The sequence below is a fragment of the Polyodon spathula genome, chromosome 21 (genome assembly GCF_017654505.1).
Source record: "Polyodon spathula isolate WHYD16114869_AA chromosome 21, ASM1765450v1, whole genome shotgun sequence".
NCBI classification, from domain to species: domain Eukaryota; kingdom Metazoa; phylum Chordata; class Actinopteri; order Acipenseriformes; family Polyodontidae; genus Polyodon; species Polyodon spathula.
The window spans coordinates 28,636,417-28,659,611 of NC_054554.1; the positions used below are offsets into that span (position 1 = coordinate 28,636,417).

The 23,195-nt window shown below is 40.1% G+C and overlaps 1 protein-coding gene across 1 annotated transcript in view; it reads right to left on the bottom strand.

Annotated features, from left to right (window-relative positions):
* Positions 1 to 22: 22 nt before the first annotated feature.
* stx8 (syntaxin 8) overlaps positions 23 to 23,195 on the bottom strand; it is a 40,159-nt gene continuing 16,986 nt past the window's right edge. Inside the window, exons 7-8 of the mRNA XM_041221799.1 lie at positions 13,850 to 13,951; positions 23 to 944 (exon numbers count right to left, since the gene is read on the bottom strand). Of these exons, the coding sequence (XP_041077733.1) occupies positions 877 to 944; positions 13,850 to 13,951 (170 nt within the window). The 3' untranslated portion in view covers positions 23 to 876. The remainder of the gene's footprint in view (positions 945 to 13,849; positions 13,952 to 23,195) is intronic.

Genomic DNA, 23,195 nt, shown 5'->3' on the forward strand with positions numbered 1-23,195 from the left:
AGCTTAAAAAAATTACTGCCACAAAAGGAATCACTTTTATTGGACTATACCTATACGTTAGACTCGCCTACAGAATCATACAATACAAATGCGTACAAAGCGTTACATCTTCATCATTTAGAATCCAAGAAGTCACATGAACCTTTGACAGCAGCTGTACAGATCACATTTCAAAGATGTTGCCCTGACAATATGAAATACGAATTATGAATCTCAAACAGTTTTGGAGATATGAATATGAACAGGGAATATTATTTGCCAGGCAAAAAAAAAACCCCAAAACCCAGGCTGATAAATACATTTTAATACAGTAATTTAGGTACATTGAAACAAATCACACATATTAATCCTTCTGAAGCATATTAATGTAATTTAGTTCCTAAGGTTTACAATAATTTCCTTCCATTAGTGAATGCGTTCATTATTTATATAGCATCATCATACGTTCAGGAATATTAATAAAAGTCATGATCTGAAAAACTCTCTTTGTACGTAACAGTGAATTTCAATGTTGCAGAAGAAAAAGTTATTAACAGCCTATGAAATCAGAAAACTACAAAGCAGACCACAATGACTGATTCTGACATCACTGCGCTGTCACACACAGGAAACACTCTCTCTTGAATTAACTATGAAGTGCACGGCTCAGGGAGATGCATGTTGGTTTCCATGATTCATTTTGACATTTAAGGGAACACGGAATAATCTTTATTGCTTGTTTGCACAGCTGTCGTTTCCTTCACTTTCGCGCATGGATTATAGAGGAAAAATAAAGTATGTAGAGAAGGAAGTTCCAGTTCCTCACAGTGTCTTCATTCCATTACCAGGCAATCACGCAGAATGGTGTACAGAGTAGCAGCATCGATTCCACTTTCATTAACTTTTTGGCCAGACCGCGACTACCACAATGGCAATTAACAGCAGAACAATCACCACCAGCATTCCTAAAACAGAAAACAACAATAGGGGTTAAACAATGGAGCTGCATGTTAAATACAAACCACGATAATTTAAAAGTGATGCGGCGCAACTGGAATTATACAGTGAACACTGGGGCTGGGGTTTACCTCCCACAGCACTCCTTAAAAATGCTGTGCTTCCCAAGATAAACAGGGCCTCTATGATACTGCAATGCTGCTGTGTCAAACCGGAACCAAAGCACATCCTAATTTTACACACACACACACACACACACACACACACACACAAAAGCAATGCCATGATTAATGTTATGTTCCTTCTTCTAGAACTGCATAGAGAAATATTACCAAATGCAAGAAATTAGTCATCAGTGATTAATCATGTGTTTTCAGTGTGGACATAAAATCCTTTCTGTGTACAATGAATCTCTTCTTGTTGACAAACACATAAATGAAGAGTAATAGCATGCTCAATATCCTGCCTTACTCTGTCTCAAAAGAATGCTCTCCACTAACCCTTCTCTGTGAACGTTATGTATTGGAGGCATAAGGAACAACCATGTATTGAACTTGGGGTAGCGGGAATCATTGCAGTGTTACAGAAAGTACTTCTATTGAAAACAATCCAGACTCTTTTGGGCTTTGCGCCTCTGTCACACCAGGGGTTGCATTATCTGCAATATGCCCTCATAAGCTGAAGGTGTAACAACTTAAGATCGTAGTGAAAGCTGAAATGGCTCAAACTGACACCTAACTGCACTGCTAAGCCTGGATAGCAAACAATGCAACAAAACGCCTCTTGTGCAGCAGCACAGAGAACGAGCTATAAAAAGACCATTTTTTATATCGATCACACAAAGCAGTCACTGTTAGCTGTCAAGCTCCAGTGTTAAATGCATGTTTTATGGATTGCCAATATTTACAGTTTCAAAAAAAAAGAGCCAATTATTCCAAGGCATGGAGTTCATGTGAAATTAAGTTTCTTTTTTTTCATCTATCCACAATACAAGTGGAATTATAAAAGGCAGTCAGGAACTCTGTTATAAATATGTCTTGCTTCAACAACTCACTGTTGAAAAAGCGTTAAAAGATTGCTGGTCTCATTCAACAGACTATCGACTCGTCATTTAATTCTCAGCGTTGGCTCAAACTAAGCCTAACATGGTATTACACAGGCAGTAACTGTAAACATGAGAGCATTACCATGTTTGCAATTATATCAGAGGTGGTGTTATCAGTGATTATTTCAAACATAGTCATAACATATACAACTGAGCTGGTTAAAAGCCGGAAAAGTGGGTGGAGGGCGAAAACAATGGAAGAGCGAAGCAGACACTGCCACTCTTCAACAAGAGGCAAAGGCATGCACCCTGACAACTAGCTCTACCGTTTCAAGCAGTTTATTCATTCTTGAATAATTGTTTTAGGCTGGTATGAAGCTGTTCTTACAAGCTACATAGTTCACTGTGAATTCCCTCACCCATTACCAATTCTACATCAGTCAAGATCATATCAGCCACAAAGAAAATGTAATTAAAAAAGATCTATACCCTCCGGGAATGATCAATAATAGAAACAATGTGTACGATTAGGCATACCTCTCCCATTAAAAAGAATGAAGTGAACATGGTAATGCACAATACTAGGGGCTTATAAAGGCAGCAGTCTTCTTTAAAAGGTTTAAATCAGAACTGCAAAGCAATACTGCATATGGCTTAATTCTGAAAGGTTAGCACATAGACTCTGGCCCAGCTCAGTATAGAGGAGATTTGCAACGGGGATTTACATTCAGATGGTTTCATTTGATTTCTCCCCAGTTGTTTACAATCATGACTCACATGGCCAGCTTCCTTAAACTATGACACCATCGCAGTCTTCTCGCTGTCTCGCGGTTAGCTGGCTAGGACAATGCAAAAACAATGCTTTCTTCCCAACATCTGATATGGGTGTAATCTTAGTTTTCTCCCTTACAGCTTCTAAGAGTGTTGCCAGGAACAGGCATCATCAGTAACGTCACCTTCAGTTGCTGTCTCCCACTGATGTACGTTCAAAAGAAAGGATCAGATAATGGAAATAATGTTTTTATAAGGTCACACTGATCCCATTAACTGTGAAAATGGAATTATAAGGCAATGCCTTTCCCATCGACTTGTGACACAAAGTCCTATCCCACCCTGCCCCCTCCCCTTTCATTTCGACCACAATGACTTCATGCCTATCTAGCAAGTCCAGCGCTTTGACGCTTTTATTGATGCCGTTAGGCACTTTGAAGGGCATCTGATACTTATTTCACTTTTCACCAGCATTCCTTCTCTCATAGGTGGTTGCAGTGAACCTTGAGAATGACCTACCGTACATGAGAACAGCGTTATTCCTTTGGAGTCTGGCAAATAGTTCAGTCCCAAATCAAAATTGAAAAATTCCACTCTTGTAATGCAGCCATAGAGAAAGCTATTATGATTACCTTCAGGTCTATCAAATCCCATATAAATACTAATATTGCAACTCCGAAAAGGTAGGACCACACAGCCTGACAAAGCAGTTCTTTTTTTAGCTTTCGGAAATGCCACAAACCTAGCGTGGGCTGAGATCTTAGGCTCACTACATCCATCTGTGCCTGAAATCTCCATTCAGGTCCCCAAGTGAATGCATAAAAAGCCTTTTTAATCAGTGCACCAGGCAGAGTAAATTCCTATTTATTCATTTCTATCCTAGCAATCTAAATCGTCTCTGGCGGGTCTTACCAAAGCAAACAGCCCCAGAACCACACAGATTTGCATAAGGGGATGCTGTTTAAACTGCATTCCTGCTACAGAGAGCTAATTAGTGCAGCAGCATTAGCAGTTTCTCCTTTAACCCTTTCACCTCTTATAGATGTCTTCTCCAGGTCGTGACCTGCAAAGGGGACTTCTGGCCAGCTACAAATCAAACGACTGTCTGAATGGCTCCACATGCTTCCTATTTATTTTGGGGGGGGACAATTCACCTGCAACAGTTTTCCCTTTTCTGAGAAAACACCCCATAAAAACTTGATAAAACACCAGTCCCAGATCAAGTGATGAATGCCAAATAATTTCTCCAACAAAACTTCTCCAGTTCACACAATGCAAGCTTGTCTGTCACTCTTTACACGGCAGAACATAACAAGTGCTTTTAATTTTATGTTCACAAACCTTTCACCATAGACTCCTAGCATTACTGCATTTTGTTTTTAAGCAAGCAGAAGAGGACCAAATAAATAAATAAGTATGCCAAAAGCAAATACTGTACTTTGCAAAGTATTTCACTGTCTGGAAGTAAATCTATTGAACATTTTTAAAACCATGTCTCGTAGCAAAATTAAAAAGATACATTTAAATTATACAAAGTGCGTTCTTCGTACTCAACTTGCCCATTGTTTTCCAATTTAAAACTGCTTCTGGCTTACATTGCTCTCATTTTGGCACCCTCCCTCCCTTATTCCCTCCACTGTCCTTTCCAAGACAATCTAGCATATATCCAGTCAGCCTACTGGGAAAGCCAGGATAAACCTGACCACACAGTGCTAATTACAGCATTCTCCTGGAACTGGGGCAAACACTTTTACAGTGACATCAGAACAAAGTTTGGTCACTTTAAGCAGCTGTGGAAAAAGAAAAAGAAAAAAGTATAGCGCTCAGTCGTGCAATTTGTTTGGTCACTGTTATATATTGGTTTTGAATTATCCTTTTATTGAGGACAGTATGAAAAAAGTGCACTCATACAAAAGTCAATCTAAAGGCTCCTGTATGTTCTACATAGTATGTGTGTTACACGCGTTACATTCCCAAATATTTGGGTCCTCCGATCTCATACGGGTGTACTCTGCTCTGATACACAATATTAGTTAGAAATGATTAAGCTTTACATTCAAACATACCCAAGGATGGATTTCGAGCACGACTCCTGTCTGCTGTTTGAAATTAGGTTCAGCTTCTTTTGTTCAATATGCAAAAAAACATACCTGAAATGTGACTTTCCCAACACAAAACCGGTCTGGGATATTTGACTTTCCCAGGGTATTTTGCTTACTTTCCCCAGGGGTTGTGGCACAGAGGTTTGTGCAACCCTGTCCAACATTGACTTTTCCAAGTTATTTCAAATCTTATCCAATAGATGGGAGTCCTTCTTCAGCCTACAGATTCAAGTGGCTAGCCTGTCACCTGGCGCATACCTGAGGGTGGACAAAGACCCTTGAAAACCATTGATTTTTTTCCAAAGTTTCACTAAATGCTGGAATTAACTGGGTTCACACAAAACACAGAGGAAGGCGAGTACCATAGTTCAATTGTCTTGCCCTTGCATCCTCCCCACACCATTGTTTATAAGGACTACACTTCCTACTGACTGTTCTCTCAAAGCCATTGAAGACAAGGAGAGAAATGCGTTCTTTGAGAAGGTAAGGTGAAGGGAAGCTATGAGGCCCACACACATGCACGGAACGCTGGTCACTAAAACACTGCTGTTGTTTTTGTTTTAAGGACAATGTATCTTCTGCTGTTTTTACCCATCCCATTAGCACGCCACTGCCACACTGCTGCAATTAGATGAATCAAATGAATTAAACAGACAAACAGCAAAGAGGCAAGCTTGCTATAGTTTTTAATATGCTTTACCATACCTCACTGGACTTTACAGTGCTTACCTATGCTTTTACAATGGTACGAGAAAGCATTATGGGACAATGTAAGGTTATAAACAGATTTTATTAAATCATATTTTTTTTTGTTTTTCTACCATTACAACATAAAAATAAAACAGTATACTTAAGTCAATTTCCCATACATTGCTTTAGACAATCTTAGGCATCAGTGAATGGTGTTCAAAAGAATTCAAGCAAACTCTTCTCGAGACCATATGGATTCCACTCCGGAGCAAAGAGACCAAGTGTTTTTATTAACATACGCTACCTACCGTTTTAGGAAAACAAATAAGCACGCAACCTATCCCAGATGAAATAATAAAAATCTAAATCTCCCTGGGATGTCCTTTAAAAGCAAACAGGCAGTCGGGGCCTTTGACAACCAAGGCTGCACTGCCACGCAGGTGGAATTAAAAGCTCTTTCCTTGGAGTTTGGGAACTGTCACCATCTTACTAAATAACTAAATAAGCTCCTTCTGTCCTGGCTTCTGGGGCTGCTACACAAGTCATATTTGCAAGCCAAACAGATTAAGGGTCTGGCATTGAAATGGAAGCAGTGATGCCATTGAATAACATCTCAAAGTTAAATTGACCACCCAGGGATTTCAACATCAGCCTGGGGTCTCTCTACTCTCTCTGCCCTTTCAGTTCTTCAGATATAATGTGATGGAGAAAAGAAAGAAAGAATAAAAAAGGACTCAAGTGCAAATCCCTTTTTCATTGCCCAAATCCCTGGCTGCACAAAAGACTCTCGCAGTCTTCAGGCCAGGGTCAAGTTTTATGTTAGCACGATTAGCCATCATTTTATTAATTGTGACCCTGCTGTGTCTATCAAAACTCCCATTAACTTTCACCAATGGGATGTCTGTGGCTGCCTAATAAAGACTGTATTCTTCATTCAACGTACTTCTGGAGTTTACTGGCTGAAAAGTGTAGGTGAGTGCTTAATTTATTCATACGTAACTATAAAACACTAAGATATGAAGAAACGCTAAGGAGAAATGTTTTGCTTTATGATTTCCCAAAAAAGAAACCTAATACAAGAAGGATGTTTGCCTAATCAAACCCAAATTACTCTGCTCACAAATCTATCAATAGCCATAGTTGTCAGGGTTTACGGGAACACTTTGCTATGACAATATGTAACTGTGTATATCATTACCACCACCATTATGAAGCCATATACACATTGCACATTTTCAGATCAATCCACCAAAGCACTGAGAAATAATGTCTTTAATGTTGGGAAAACCCAGTAGCTTATTCTCATGATACATTATAAAACAGGTCAAACTCAGACATGACTAAATAATACATTTTTCGAATGATGCATTTGTTGTTGTCTGAACCAAACTGGATTATATCTAACCTGCAAACCAACAGCAACCCAAACTGCTTTTCTTATGGCTGTGTACTCGAGGTGAATGTTCTACTGTAGTCTTTACAAACAAGAAAAGACACCCACAAAAACGACCAACAATAAAGCATGGGGGTTCTGAGGATCCCGTTCCCCCTTTTAGCTTGCCACACAAACGCGGGAACCATTACTCCAGGCCATCTCCAATTAACTCACAAGCACCACCCTTCAGAAGCCCAAACAATTCAGGGATACTTGAGATGCAAACAACCTGTGAGATTCCACACCACAGAAGTGCTACATTGCTGGATAAGTAGATCATTGGGGGAAAGGAGCTGCACTGAGCGGCCTTATGAGATGATTCAACCCTGGGAAAGCAATGCCACAAATCCAGGGTCCTTTGGTGGTCATTGATTCCAAGCTAGAGGGGCTAATCTGGAATCACAAATCCTCCCAAAGCCGGGGGAAATGACTCTGTGAAAGAGACTTCATTTAACTTTTTAAAGAGTGCCTCAACTTTTAATTTTGGCAGGGGTAAGCTTAAAGGCTATTAAAAAGGTAAATCTAAGCCTGGTTTTGTCTGCAAGTTCAAAGCTTTTCTTTACGCTGTAAACTATATGCAACAAATCCTATCTTTCTTTTTTTCAACACACTCCAAAAACAGACTCCGCCTCCCATGTCTGAATAAATTAGTACTGGTTTTCAAGCCATTATGCTGCCACAGAAAGAAGAACAGGAACTCACAGACATTACCAGCTGGTTTCACATACCCAGAGTAAAGTACAGTAGTGTATTAGTGCTAATGGGGTTATGTGAAACCAGTAGCTAGACCATGAATCTAATACATGACTTCAAGCAGAAGAAATCTCCTTGCTGCTGAAAGTGGTAAGCTTACTGCTGAAACTACCTTTGAACAATAAATGCAAACAGGAGCATCAACATGGCTTGGTTTCTTGTAAGGTAAAAGTGCACTAAAAGCTGCACTCTGGAAGAAAGTACTGGTAACCTCCACTGAATTACAGTTCAGTGTAAAACTGAGCATGATTACGGGAATCTACTGCTTTGAGTTTTGTGGCAATAAGCAAGCACCACTAGAACGGGAGCGATGAGCAAATCCCAGCATTCTCATTCTCGCGAAGAGCAGAGGTCTTCCTCTGCCAGGGCATGACCTCAGGGCAGCAGAGTTCAAAAGGTTGAGACAGTAAAGAATAGCTCTTTAGTGAGTTTGAGCCGCTCAGTCTCTCTGAAGTGTGTGAGCAACAGTACAGTGCTGGCAAGCTTGCAAAAATGTAAGAAAAGAAGAAGGGGAACATGGTGTGTCCGTCAATTGGGCAAGAAGTTATTTACAGCTACTGTGCTACAGGGGAAGGACAAACCCAAAGAGCATAATGGATAAAAGTGCAACACTGGTGGGAAATGACAAGATGCAGTACGGAGTATACACCACATTTGAAAGAATGCAACATTATTATTATTATTTTATTTTTTTTAACATATAAAGGCAATAGGAGTTTGAGTGTACAAACCCAGGGGGGTAGTGTATATGATGGATAACACCACATAAAACTACAAAGAATAATCATAATCTGACAGTCATGCTACAAAACAAAAACACACTTTGTTTAAAGGAGGTTTTACAGCCCTTTCTCCCTAGCCAGTCTCGCTGCAGCTCTCTTCATAAATAATGTTTGCAAACTTGTTTTATCTGTCCCCCTGATATATGGGCCATTTCCACTCAGAAAGGTGACCCCTGGCACATCCCAGCCTGCACTTGTTTCCAGTTTGGCAACAGAACACAAAGGTAGATCGCATCTACTCTTTCCTAGTCGTGTCTCCCCCATTCAGAGTGGGCTGGGGCTCTGCGCGGAATGGGACTCCAAGAAACAAAAGTTGGAGTTTCCTAATTAAGAAAAGGAAAAAAAAAAAAAAAAAAAAAGGGGGGGGGGGGGGGGGGGGCTTTACAAGTGTTCTGCTTACAGCACTTACCCAAGCACCTCCGTTGCAAGAGGCCCATCAAATCAGCCACAGCAATGGCCAAGATTCCTCTCCCCCTAAGAGTTCGACACAGGCTCTTCAGCCTTTTTCTTTCTCTCTCTCTTCCCTCTCTCTTGCAGTGCTCTTGTGTTTTAAATACTGTATTCCTGGCTTATTAAAACATGAAAGCAAAAGGGTCTTCTTTGTGCGTCTCAGTGTTTCATTCCTCAGCTCTCTCCAAAGGCCTGGTTAATCTCATTAACATTTTCATACGGGATCACAGAATTTATGGAAAAATTATTTTAAAAATCTAAATATAAGTGCAACCCCCCACCACCACCACCACCACCACCATGGAGGCAAGGGATTAAAACAAAACACAACAAATATTAATAAACACATAAAAGAAAAGTTTACATTATTTTTCTCCCATTAATTAACATTGGATAACCATCTCATAAATCTTCCCTTTACTGCCATTCAAATGGCTCTCTACAAAGACCCTGCAAAGAGTATCTCAATAGCAGTGATCCCCAGCCTCTTCCTCTCGCGGAGTTAAACTGTGGGATTTTTTAGCTCAACTTGTGATAATGCTCACGCTAAGTAGAAGAAAATGACTTCCTGGTGATAACTCATTGGCGGTGTGAATCGCTCCAGATTGGGCCTCTAGAGAAAACAACATCATAAAAAACATCCACAGGAATGCAAAATGTATTCTTCCCAGATAGGTCAGGTTTCTACTCCGGATCCAAACTGAACAAACAAAAAAATTGTGAACACCCAGACCCTCACTACTTATAAAAAAAAATACTACCAGCAGAGGCTTTGCCCACAGTGGTCCTTAAAGGGTTAATAGCGGAAGTGGGGGAGCAATGAAGTAATATTGTTTGGCTGTCACCACCTTTGACAGCCTTATGGAAATCAGGCAGAAATGTAAGGATCTTGACATAGCCACTACCGCTACTGGGTTGGTTAACCCCACGTTGCCAGGTTTGTCACAAAATAACGTTGCATTGACTTACATTCCTAACTGAAACCCTGGTTTTCCCCAGGTGGCCAGTTTGGCCCTAGTAAGCAGTTCTCTTTCTTGCAGACTTTTTGCTATGCTGAAAGGTTTAAGGGAGACTAGCTTTAAAAGAAGAAAATAAGTAACAGTTGCTTCACCTCAAGGAGCCATCAACCTCCCAAAGTGCAGATTTGTGCCGAGATCTGTTTTTAAAGGCAATTGCTTGCTTCTCTTCTCATTACCAATGCTCAGCAACGCCGGGGCAGACAAAGACGTGTGTCAAACAATGAGAGAAGAAGGGGGGAAAAAAAACAAAAGGGGGTAGGGAGAAGCATTAAAAAAGAGGAATTTTCCACTCATCACCCCCCATCCCCCTCCAAACTCTTGCGTTAACATCCTGAAGTGTTGGCACAGCCGAAAAAATACTCATGGGTCGAACAATGTGAGCAGTGACTCGGGGTCTGGGATCTTCAAACAAACGGTCCACTGCTGTCATGGGCACCAGGAAACGGAATTAGCAGCGATATTAGCTGACCTTCTTCTTGTTGACTGCTGGATTCCCCCGTTTGACGGTTACCAGGGTCCCCTGGCTGAACAAAGCCAGCATTTCTCATGCGATAGAAGGGCAGGTTTACTGGGCAAATAAAACCGGGGCTGGGAGCACTCTCTGCCCCATTCACTGCCACGGCCGGATCATTTTTCTTCCGCCGTTTCCCATAAAATAAGCGTGGAGTCAATAGCGCAGCTTTAAAATGAAAAGCTGAGAGATTACGAGGGCCTGAGAGCTGTAAAGAAGACTTGCGTTGGCCAAACCCTTGCCTCCACAAGAGCTGCTCTGTGTTGAGGGCAGATTTATAGAGAGTTAAATTGACTTGTTTTAAAATATATGTTTCCTGTGGAACTGAAGCAGGTTTGACTGTGAATACTGTCAAATTATGGGTAGTGTGGGGACTACTTTAAACTCAAATGCAACACAAAATAGGGATTGTCTTAAAGTAAGCAGTGTGGCTCCATGGTGATACAGAGTAACACCTGCTTAGTCACTTATTATCTGCAGTACTGTATGTTTAACTTATTTTCAGTCACTGTGTGCACATTTGCACCATGGTTAGTTTCCTATATTTGCATCTATTTTATAATGCATATATGACTTTTTGTCAAAGTTATGGCAGGCCAATTTCTTGAACTCCATAGACTTCGCACAAACTATTTCTAAAAATGTAATTCAAAATGTGTGACCGAAGGAGACATTAGTCTGTCTGTGTCACAGGGATGGACTACCAAAATGACTGCCACTAAAATCACAACACTGCACTGTGGTTTATGTATTGACTTTGCTAGCACTAAAATCATGGTGCTGAGTTCTCAGATTACCTGGCACTCATTTCTCAGCGCAGAATTCCTTCTGGCAACAAGTTATAAAATAACAACCACCACACCTCTGTATTGATTAAGTGGCATCGAAAACCACGGTCGGCCTTTTGACCTCTACCTGTTTGATAATCATTTTACAAAATCGAGAGAAACTGAAACACAAATACTTAGTTCACCTAGTCCCCTGGCCAGACTGCACAGGTTCCAGGTTGTAGGTTTTATGACTAGCATGGTCTTAACCAACTAGACCCAACAGGATGCTATTGATCAATAGGCATGTGCTCACCAGCAAAGGATAATCTCAATTTTCAGTTTCGCAGGAAAAAAGGACCCGGAAACCACCTGTATTTCAGTCAAACCATTCTTCCCCCGAGGTCGAAAAGTTAACGAACACTTTGGCCTGCTTTAAAACAACACACACACACACACACACTTTTAAATTGCTAAAATGTGTTTGCAAGTCACGACCGAATGTTTCTGCGTTACAAAAACCACCGATGTGCTTTTCCACACCTATACGCGTATAGATATCTAATTACCTTGCGTGGGTAGATGATAGATATGACTCTGCCGTGTTTCTTTAGCTCTGGGAACTTCCATGTGTACCCGAGGGTTCAACACTTAACCCGCTGCTCTTGTCCCCAGAGCCGCTAGGTGAAAGCGAGCACCATGGATCTATTTGAACAGCTGTGTATTGAAAATGAATTTCCGCGGCTCTGGCTGCATACGGGCTCTTGAAAAGCCTGGGACGCATTTTTTTCATTTTCCCCCGGAAAACTTGAACTTCCATTTTCCTTTCCATTTCTTTGGGTCTGACCCCAGTAAGGTTACAGGTGTAATGTCTCTTTGGGTCTGACCCCAGTAGGGTTACAGATGTAATGTCTCTTTGGGTCTGACCCCCAGTAAGGTTACGGGTGTAATGTCTCTTTGGGTCTGACCCCAGTAGGGTTACAGGTGTAATGTCTCTTTGGGTCTGACCCCCAGTAAGGTTACAGGTATAATGTCTCTTTGGGTCTGACCCCAGTAAGGTTACAGGTGTAATGTCTCTTTGGGTCTGACCCCAGTAAGGTTACAGGTGTAATGTCTCTTTGGGTCTGACCCCAGTAAGGTTACAGGTGTAATGTCTCTTTGGGTCTGACCCCAGTAGGGTTACAGGTGTAATGTCTCTTTGGGTCTGACCCCCAGTAAGATTACAGGTATAATGTCTCTTTGGGTCTGACCCCAGTAAGGTTACAGGTGTAATGTCTCTTTGTCTTGGTTGTAAGTGGGGAAAAAGACTTCCCATGTAAGCCACACTCAATCTGAAAACAAGTACAACTCAGAAGGCATGTTCTTCTAATTACCGTAGTTTGAAGCACATATATAACTCTAGTAGATTACAGCATATGGGTAAAATGAATTTTACTGTTTACACTCAATAGCAATTCCAAAAATGATTGCTTTTTTTTTTTTTTAACTGCTTCGTTATTTAGCAGAATAGACCACATGCGCAAAATTTTGCAAAAAAGTGGTACAACAGTCCACTGTGGAATGAGCCAGAAATTAAAGCTAGAACCACATGAGGGGAAAACTTGCACTCATTTGGTTCAAGCCTACAAACACATTTCAGGAACTCAAACCTGCTGCTGTTTGATATGCGTTCACTTTGGCTAGACGCTTGCATATTTGTGTTTGAATAAATCATACTTGCAATGTTTATTAGTACTTTACACAGCAAATGCCTGTGGTTACAATTTAATAGTGCTGACTAATGATACTTGCACTGTTCAATAAGAGTTTTCACTTGGCAGCCGGTTCAGTTTTACAGGTGGAACGAATGCCCAAACTGTCACAAAATCACATGCACTCAAATTACTCCTGACCCCTGTCCAACTGCTCATAGATGACTTTTCACGATTTGACTTTCCAATGACTTACTGGAGCTGTGCCTGTATAACTAATCTGTCCCAGGGGACACATTCCTGAAAAGCTGAGTGTTGAAATATAAATGGATGTGTTCAGTGTAAGCATGGGCTTAACAGAGACCAGTAAGAAGAATTAAGATTGCAATGCCATCTTGTGGGCCTGGGAGGTTTAAGGAGGTGTTAATTGGCTTCACTTTGCACTAATCTTCTCCACAGAAACAGGGACTAATTCCCACCCTCTTTCATGTGACTGCAGCATGAATATGATGGTAAAGCATGGAACAGCGAGCCCAGCCAAGTCAATACCTACAGCATTTACTCCTCAAGATACACACAAAAATGACTTTTTTTTTTCCGGTTCGTGTTGGATGTACACCAAAATGATTAAAATTTATTTCAGGACATTTCGGACTGAAGCCCTTCTTCAGCTGCATAGAAAGAAAAGTAAACCTGTTTCAAGAATTCTGTGGATGTCACGGCTATGTCAGAGTAGAATGTTCATTCAAAGAGGTTCCAAAGTTCCTAGTTTGAATGGGAACTCAAGTTCCCTTTATTTCCAAGCAGCATTTGTGTATGTGTACATCTATATCTATACACATACGCACACACACACACTCAAGACAGAGGCTACAATTAAGGTTGAAGGAAACATACCGCAGGAAGCTGACTTCTTCTCCACGAGTTTTACTCTCCGTGTTTCATTACGAATCTTGTTGTCCGTTTTGTCCACCAAGTGCGCCAGATCGTCGATGATCTCTGAAATAAAAAATATAGACATACATACATACATTACCAAATGCATTTCAAAAAATATTGATATGTTTCCAACATAAACTCAAGTGAGTGGTGGATGCTTAGTTTTCCGATCCAGCCCCACTGGGCACAGTCGGATGTGGTAGATGGTCTGGTTTGTTTTAAGCCGAGGTCTCCCAGCCTCGTTTATAAATAAATCTGATTAGACCTCCAAGAATCTGAAACGCAATCCACCTGCATTAGTGTGTCTAAGGGACGAATTACTACATTCTGCAAGGCTAGGATTTCTCCTAAACACTGGAACAGTACAGAATAAGCACTTCCTGTGCAAGTGGTAGCTCACAGAGGGATTAAAGATACAAACCCTGTTCCCTGTGGCTTTAAAGCAAAAGCTACTAAAACTTTAAACACAATACATCACAAAACAACAGAACACAACCCAGCTAAACTCAAGACGCAATCTGTTCTTTTCAGCGCAATGACAATGAATGGTGCAGTGAGCAGATTGCTTGCACTACAGACTCCTTATGTTGCACAGGTTTGCAAGAAAGAAAAGAGTCATGTGACATAATTATGTTTACATTAGGATGTCAAGTCTATAAAATCGGACAGAGAATGACCCCACATTTCAGTTTAAAATGTAATATGGTTTTTGCTATGCAGGACACAGGCAGAAAAGTCTATTGCAGTGCAGGTTCAGCAACAGACATTATGAGTTGGTAATGTGGAAAAAGAAAAAGGCAGGGATTACTGCCAGGAGGACCAGAGTCCTAAATCGATTTTGGTTTCATTCAATGTCTTTATATGTCTAATCTTACTAGTACAATGTGGGTTCTATGTTTCTCAGGAAAATTTTAACACAGAAGGAATGCTAATTGAAAGCTTGCGAGTCCTCATATTAAATGCTCAAATGTAGACAGTAATTATGGCATCTAAACCCAACACATGTATGGCTGCACCATGGACAGGCTGCTGAAATGCACACATCACATTCAGAACTGCCCAAGCAAGCGCCTCAGAGAATAAGAATCAACTCATTGATTGTATTTAGCACATAAATGGTTGCAGTGATTGTATTTACAACAAAAGATGATGATTGCACCTGTTCACCCTGAACATTAATCATTCCAGGGCTTAGAGACGTCAATCTTGCACCTTTCAAAATAACTCAATCTCGTCATTTTTAAAACCAGAGAAAACGATGTGAACTATAAGGTCAAATCTTTTTGCTTTAAACCTGCTCAACCACAGAAAATCACCACGGAAGGCCCTAGTTTCTGACATCTTTAAAAGGGGCTTTTTTAACGTAATGTATTCATACAGGACATGTGTTGCAACAATGTATTCTTTCAAGTTCTTGATTTTTTTAACATGCTTAGCAGGAAATAAAAACAAACGATGCATTGATTAGCTTGCAGCATCACCTGGAAGAGACAGAGAACAAACAAACTAATGTGAGATTTTAACATGTTTTTACTGCTCAATATTTATAGCACTGGGACAAATATTCAAAAATTTAAAACACAACACTGCTTAAAATGTATTTGGTGGCAGAAATGACCACGCTCCTGTTTGTTCATACAAGAGAATTTAAAAAGACAGCATCAAAAGGAGATCATGCAAATTAAAGCAATGCATACACGACGTCTGAAATAAGCAACACACATTCTTCAACACACAACTTCAAAGTAACAAAAACTACTTTTTGGAGTTGTTTGAGGAGTCAGCAGCTGTATCAACTGATCTGGAATGAATTTCTCATATTTAAACTGCTATCACAGGGATGATTTCCACAAAAAAAAAAAAAAAAAAAAAACAACAGGACAATAAACACTGTTACACTATTCCTTACTGAAATGACTGCCCTCCCCCTGTCCTGCACTTTCACAACCTTTCGAAGAAACGCAGCTGAAAGAATAGAAGATTTCTCTGAGGTGTATTTCATATTGATGGCTTTATTTATCTAACTATATACTTATGCAAGCTGGCAGCCTTTTAGAGTTCACAGTGGTCATTGTGAGTGCAAGTCTATCCATAGGTTCTGCTCAGGAATGAGTGTCTTTTTCCTAGAAGCCCAGTATAAATACAAAGCCTTCCCCCAAAAAAGATACTGAGAAATCTGACCCGGGCTGTTCTTGCGATATTAGTCACATGGTGAGAAGTTGTAGAACCAAACTAGGAATGGCACACTTCGAAAGAAAAACGTGGAGGTAGATACTGTATATAAATTATTTTATGGTCATGTAATAGCACTGTTCAGAAAATTCTGATGGGACCGTCCTGTAAAAAGGCACCGAGTACTCTGCAAAACTGCCTTTGGGAGTGAATACAAATAAAAACCTTATTAAATGATAAATGTAATATTAATACTCTTATTCCAAGTAGATATTTTATTTAAAAGGCAGCATATCTTAAACCATGTCTGATGTTTATATAGAAGAAAAAGTCACTGTGTACTATCCCTTTCATAAGAATCATGAAACTGCCAATTACGAAACAGAGCAACTCAAACTGGAATGTAACGACAGCCTCTGCCAGAACTAGAAAAGGACATTTGACATAAGGCACTGCAAATAACAACGGGGAAAAGCAAGGCCAGGTACTATAAAGTAAACAGCAACTAGCCCATTCTAATCTGACACTTGGTGGGTTTCACTGAATAACATTGTACAAAAAACTAAACAAAAAGTCAATCAACTCCAGGATACACTGTATTCGTTATGTGTTATTTTTGAACCCTTTCCCATGGTCGCCCCTTTAGCGATGCTTATTTTTCTTTGAATCCAATCACAAACCCACCACCGTTAATTTTAGTTGCACTTATGTGAATGATTTCTCGGGGGGGGGGGGGTATGGGGCTAGCGTCGAGAGTCGTTGCTAATTGGCATCCTCCAGGATGATCACCCTGCCAATAAAAACACAAAGCTTCAATGTTACTGGAACTTGCTGTGCTCCAGATGTGTTGAGATAATAATGCAGGCAATTACTATATCTACAAGAAGCTCTGTTTTACTTCTGAATTCCACCCCCCCCTTTTAAAACAAGCTTGTTATCTCAAGGCTTACTGAATTTGCAATAATACGGTTTCCACATTTAGTATTACAATATTTACAAATAAAAGTTTTCCTGTAAGCTGCATGGCTTTCAGTTCCTATTAGATGGCAGTGGGGTGGATGCTCGCCCCTCAAAGAGTTGTAGGTGATTCATTTGAATATAAATGTATGTGGCGCCATTTCATTTAAAACAAAAAAAAAAAAGAAGAAGTGTATACATTTAATTTAATTTAAATGTGAAGTGTGCATATTTAATTTAAATGGGAAGTGTTCCATTTTATACAATCTCATTCAATTGAGCAAAACTGCAGAGAATATAAACACTGCTATAGCGTATTTAATCATAACCTTTTCGGAAATGTTTGAGACATAAACTAAGAGAAGGGACTCACATGCAATGTTAGATGTGGTTTACTGCCTTGGTACACAAAAATCCCTATTTTAATTATCTAAACAGTGATGGTACTTCAAATATTCCACTGTTTAGATAAACTGAACAGACCCTGTAATTTGCAAATACTGGTGAAGGCAAAAATTGGCAAGAAACGCCAACTGACCTCCACTTTCTCTGTGCCTTGCACCCAGAAACTCCCAGCAATTAGCATTCGACAACCTGCTCTCTCAGACACTGGATCCTGTGTGTAGCGACCTTTCCCACTAGTCTGAATATGCTCACACAATCTGATAAGAGAAGCAGATAAAAAGCAGATAATCCTGGGGTGATCATTCTCACCCTTTTTATTCAAATCAGAAGGACATGTAGTTTATGGCTCAGGAAAAATACAGATAAGACATAACTTTTTTTAAACAACAGGCACTTTATGTAATACTCAAGGTTAACCCCACCTGCCTCAAGCATGCAGGAGTGCTACAATGCAACTACAAATCAGAATTGTTATACAAAAATCAAAACTCCACATCATGATATAATATAATAATACTTTTCTTTTACTTTTTTCTGATTGTTTGAGGTTAAGGCTTGATGTATCTATGGCATGGCAAGGTCCACTGGACTCCACCGTTAAAATCAGAATATTTCAATCCAGCCCCACAGTGACAATGAAGAAAAGGCCCCTGCACACCAGACCTGCTTCTTAGATGTTATCTGTTTTCAGTCAAAGAGAGAAACAGGTGCTAATGATTAACCACTTTAATAACATGTTCAATTTATAAAAGGCTCAAGAGGGCTGTAAACCATCAAGAACATTATAAACCCAGAGCAGTCAAATGGCAATAGATACGTGACTTTCAGAGGGACAGCCGGATCAATGCATACTGATAAATCTAAGCCATAGGCTCCTTGTGAACCTCATTTTGCCCTTCAAGCGGTGCCGATGAAAGGGGGATACTAGACTGAAATGCACTGGGCTGACAAGGCATAGACATGAACTCTTCCCTTTAACCCCCAGCAAAGCTCCCACTTTCCTGGAGGATAAGTGATGGGGGAGTGGGAAGGCCACCTGCCATAAGCCAAAGGCCCTTCCGCCTGTGACCTACACTAGAAGCTCTAGTGCTCCTCGCAAAGACGTCTGATCCTCTGAGGCGGCTCTGATAACATTAGTTCCACGGCTGGAAGGGTTATGATGGCATTTTCTGTGCACTCCCAGGGGCATAATTGGGCAGTCAATATTCTGCAGTTATTTAAGAATGAATAGCTTGTGCCTAATTTATTGCTGAGGACTTCAAGCAGGCAGTAGATTTCTCCATGTTTAAAGCGCCACATGAAAGCAAGGGCCTCTGACAGGTCGGAAAGATTCTTAATCCCGAGACTTGTCCCTGTAAACGCTTCACAGCGCAGATCGTGCTTTCCAGACCAACTAAAACAGGAAAGGGAAAAAAAGATACTTAACCCCATCTTGGACAACTGAACTGGCAACTTGTGACTAGCAGGTGGGATCTAGAAAGCATTTGTTTAACTCCCAGAAGCAAAGAATTAATGCAAATTGAACAGTACAGTGCGATGGCTTTAAAAACAATTTTTTTTCTTGCTAAACAGCTCTGACTCAGAAACACATAAGGAAAATACTATGAACTTTTACTCCAATAGCAATTACTAACAAGCAAAATGCCTGGTGCCAGCCCGTCAGTAAAGAACAGCCAGGGCTTAAAACACTGGATGATATCCTGAAGGATGAGTCAAACTTGTACACATGAGTCACCAATGCCTGTTACAGACAATACAGAAATAAAGGCCTCATCTAATGGCATGCAGTATCTTTTCATGGTTCACTGCATCAGCAGTGCTGTACCTGGTGTAGGGCTGGGCCATTTGACATTGCTGTTAGTATTACTGCTGCCCCCTGCTGTTCAATAGCCACACTTTTCTCCTTGCACTGTTTGTCTTACAAATGACTGCATTAATTAATTTAAGCCAAGATTGATTCATTGAATGCCTGCTGCCCCAACCTACCACCCCCCTCCAGGGATGAAAATAAGGCTCCCAATACATAAGACGTTTGATCCATTCCTGGTTTTCCTATGAGTTTAATAAAATACAACTGACAGTGTTACCTATACACTATGGCTAATCAAGCTTTTTATAAAACCTGGAATGGGTGAAACTGTTATGCAATAGGAGTTTTATTCCTCTTCCCTCTTAAAATAAATCTTGCCATGTTAAGACAAATTAAATGGAAAGTATAAAGCAAACACCTAGACTAGTATATATATATATATATATATATATATATATATATATATATATATATATATATATATATATATATATATATATATATATTATACACAATTTGTGTGTCTGAATGAGGTATAGCTTTGGCGCCTGCTAAAATGTGTAATAGAGTGGGATTCCTGAATAGGGGGCTATGTAGTTCTAGAGTTTCTATTTAAAATTCTGTGCATATAAAATATTTGTAACAAACCATTCTATACCAAGTGAAGCAAACAGTGGAGGCTCAACCTGGGGTTCAGGAGAAATTGCTAAACCCAACAATTCATCTCTGTTTAAGGTCTAATGACAGTAAAAAGCTTGAAAATCCTCCCAAAAATCAAAATAAAGTTCTGATAAATTGCATACATATATGTCATATAATGTGTTACAGTGCACTTAGCAGAGGCTGTTAATCTGAATGTAAACAATGCACTTGCGTTCTAAATTACTGTTCTATGCGGAAAACCTTTTTTTCATGCATTCTCTATTTTCCCAGCATCAGATGACACCACACCTATTACAGGAGTCCTAGCACGTGTCCTCAGTGTGTACTTCTATTAGGCTGTAGACAAGCCTGATAATGAGATGTAAAACACAAGGTACACAAGTCAGGCAGACAGCCCCCGGTTTAGCACTGGAGTGGATACATAGTCAGGGCTCGTCAATCTGCGGCTTGGGGGAAGGCAATTTGTACTGGGCCAGTAAAAAATGTTTGATTATGGTTTGCCTGAAGCAACTTAACATCAGCGGGGGAAAGGACTCCAAACCTTTTATGAGAGATTTCACTTTCCTTTGACAAGGTTTATAACCCGTCCCCCATTGTTTCTAGACTCAACACCTTGACAGAGTGCACTCCAGCAGGACAGAAGCTCCCCACAGGCACGCTTGCAGAATATCTTTCCTTTACAAGTTTTTAATTATAACCCAGAGAGACACTCTGTAGTTGCAATTACTATCAGTGACAAGGGCGGGGTCCAGTTAGATCTAGATTACTGATCAGGGTGAGGTGGTTGTTTTTTTTTTTTGTTGTCGCTTTATGTCAAATACATTTTACATTAGATTGTACATACTATACCTGGTTGGAAGAAGTTTCCATTTAATAAAGCCAACATGTACTGTATGTATGTATCTAAGATGAATCTAGCAATTCCCAATGGTCAGAGATGGATGTTTGCAGTGTAAGCTCTCCTGAAAGGCAGCCACAGGATTTATGTCCAGGGCCAGGCCATGGAGTAAAGCCACAACTTCACAAACCAACAGGATGCATGCACACTGAACACTGCACCATCTGGTCCGTGCATAAATAACAACTGCAGGGCAACTAAAGGGTCACCTCCACAAACCAGTCACTGAGTACACAACTATGAACCAGCACACAAACACGCCAGCATTCTTCAGCAGCACTTTTTAAACAAAAAAACAAATGCAAAAGGTATCCTATTCATAAAAAGAAAGCCGTTCTGTTTTTCTCAGCACACTGATCAAAGCGGCACTGTGCTAGCGGTACACTACCAGGAATCTGATTATACACATAAAAGGCCGATGGACTATACATGAAAAAGGGTTCCATTTGAAGCAGAGAGTTCTAAGTGTTAGTAAAACTGGGGAATGCACAGCCTGCAAGTGGATAGCATGAGCAATAGCTGTTTTCTGAGCTTTACATAAAAAAGACAAGGGATGCAATTGAAAAACAAAGAAACCTGTTTGGTGTTTAGGATTCTTTCACTAGGGAATCCCCATTTACCAAAAAAAAAAAAAAAGTGCATAACTCTATTGAAACATTAGCAAGAAGGATTACTCCAGTGTCAGCTACAATGACTAGCAGATGATTAGTTCCTGCTGCGCGAAAGGAACACTCTCCTCCTTTTCCTAGTTGAAATTGAGTGGAAAATGACAATTTCAAACCGCAACTCAGAACGCACATAACGGAAAGGGAGGTTTAGAATACGCTGCTGTGATACAGATTCTGACTGGGAACAAATAACTTCAAAACTGACATCAGCATTCAGCTGTCTGGATTCTACACTTTTAACCAATGCAGAGCAGTCACATATATACATTTAGTCTGCATGCACAGTACAAAAAAAGCCTTATTTCTTTACTCATCTGAATTTCCATTTCTAAAAACTACGAGACAGGTAAATAAAATAGGCGTTTCCACAGGTTCTATCTTTCATGTCCAAGAGCGATCCTTGTACAGTCTAAATCGAGTCCTCTTATGTAAAAACAATACACATATATCAGCATACTTGAGGACAAATTATCTGCTGTGCTGAATGTAGTTACCTTTATACGGACCTTGTAGGCTACAGGCCAGTGCAGTGTGAATTGCCCCACCAACACCTAGTGTTACTGTAGCCATGGTTTTCCCAAGGAAAAAACATTTTCACTGCAATTGTTACAAGAAACTTCTAACTACTTATGTTGTTTTTAACCCTTTATCACTGCGCTAACCATATGGTACAAGCTCAATAGTGAGATTTAATGGGTTTAGCCAGTTCTTATATCGTTAAAGGGTTAAACATAAATTCCTTCTGGAAATCCTAGAAGACACAGGAGAAATCATGATAAATGTAATTTATTAAGGACGATAGCCAATTGATTGTTTTAGAAATGACACTGACAGTCCATCTGTTTGTCATCGCTTACTTATGCGCCTTTCCCATCCTTCTAGCTAAGGACATCTGTTTGCGATCTAAAGTGATGGTACAAGTGAAACAATGTACAAGGCAAGAATGAGCTATTGCAGCATGTCACGCCCATTCTCTAGGCCAGCTGAAGCTGGTGTTTTTAAACCCAGTTTCTCCTGTTGTGGATCGCATGGCCGACTGAGCGATTTTAAACCCTGACCAGGCTAGGGGTCAATTCCTATTTCTCAATTCGTTTTTTTTTGTTTTTTTTAAATCGATTCCCAATGCACATTCCCTTTTAATCAATTCCAACACACCATTGATCAAAATAGCAATAAGCAGTATTCGATTAAAATGAGCTTCTCACAGTTCCCACAGATTACTTAAACTGAAGTCACTGTTAGTCAATTAAATTGGCTTCAAATGAAAGCAGGTGAACAATTATGTCTCTAAAATATCAATTCCAATTCCTTTGAAGGAACTGAAAAACAGGAATTGACCCCAACCGTGACTCTGACTATCAGCTGCGTATCCACCACTGTGGCCCCTGGAACCACTGCAGTCAAAACAAAAGAATCTTACATGAAAATGAACCAAGAGAGTCTAGAGATAAAATGGACCAAACTGACCTGCCCAAAGCAAGCAAACATGGCATATCCTGACTTTTGTACAAAGAATTGATTTTATGTTTAAATCATTCATACCTTCAAAACCCAATCCGACTTCAAACATGAAATTACAGGAAAACAAAGACAAGGAGCCATGAAACGTTTCGACTACTTCACTTGCTTACCAGCACATAAAACACATGTTTTTAGACACACAACAGCAACTTGGACTTTAACAAGCGCTTTTCAAAGCATTTCTCTTGTGACTTTCCTGAAGTGCTGTTC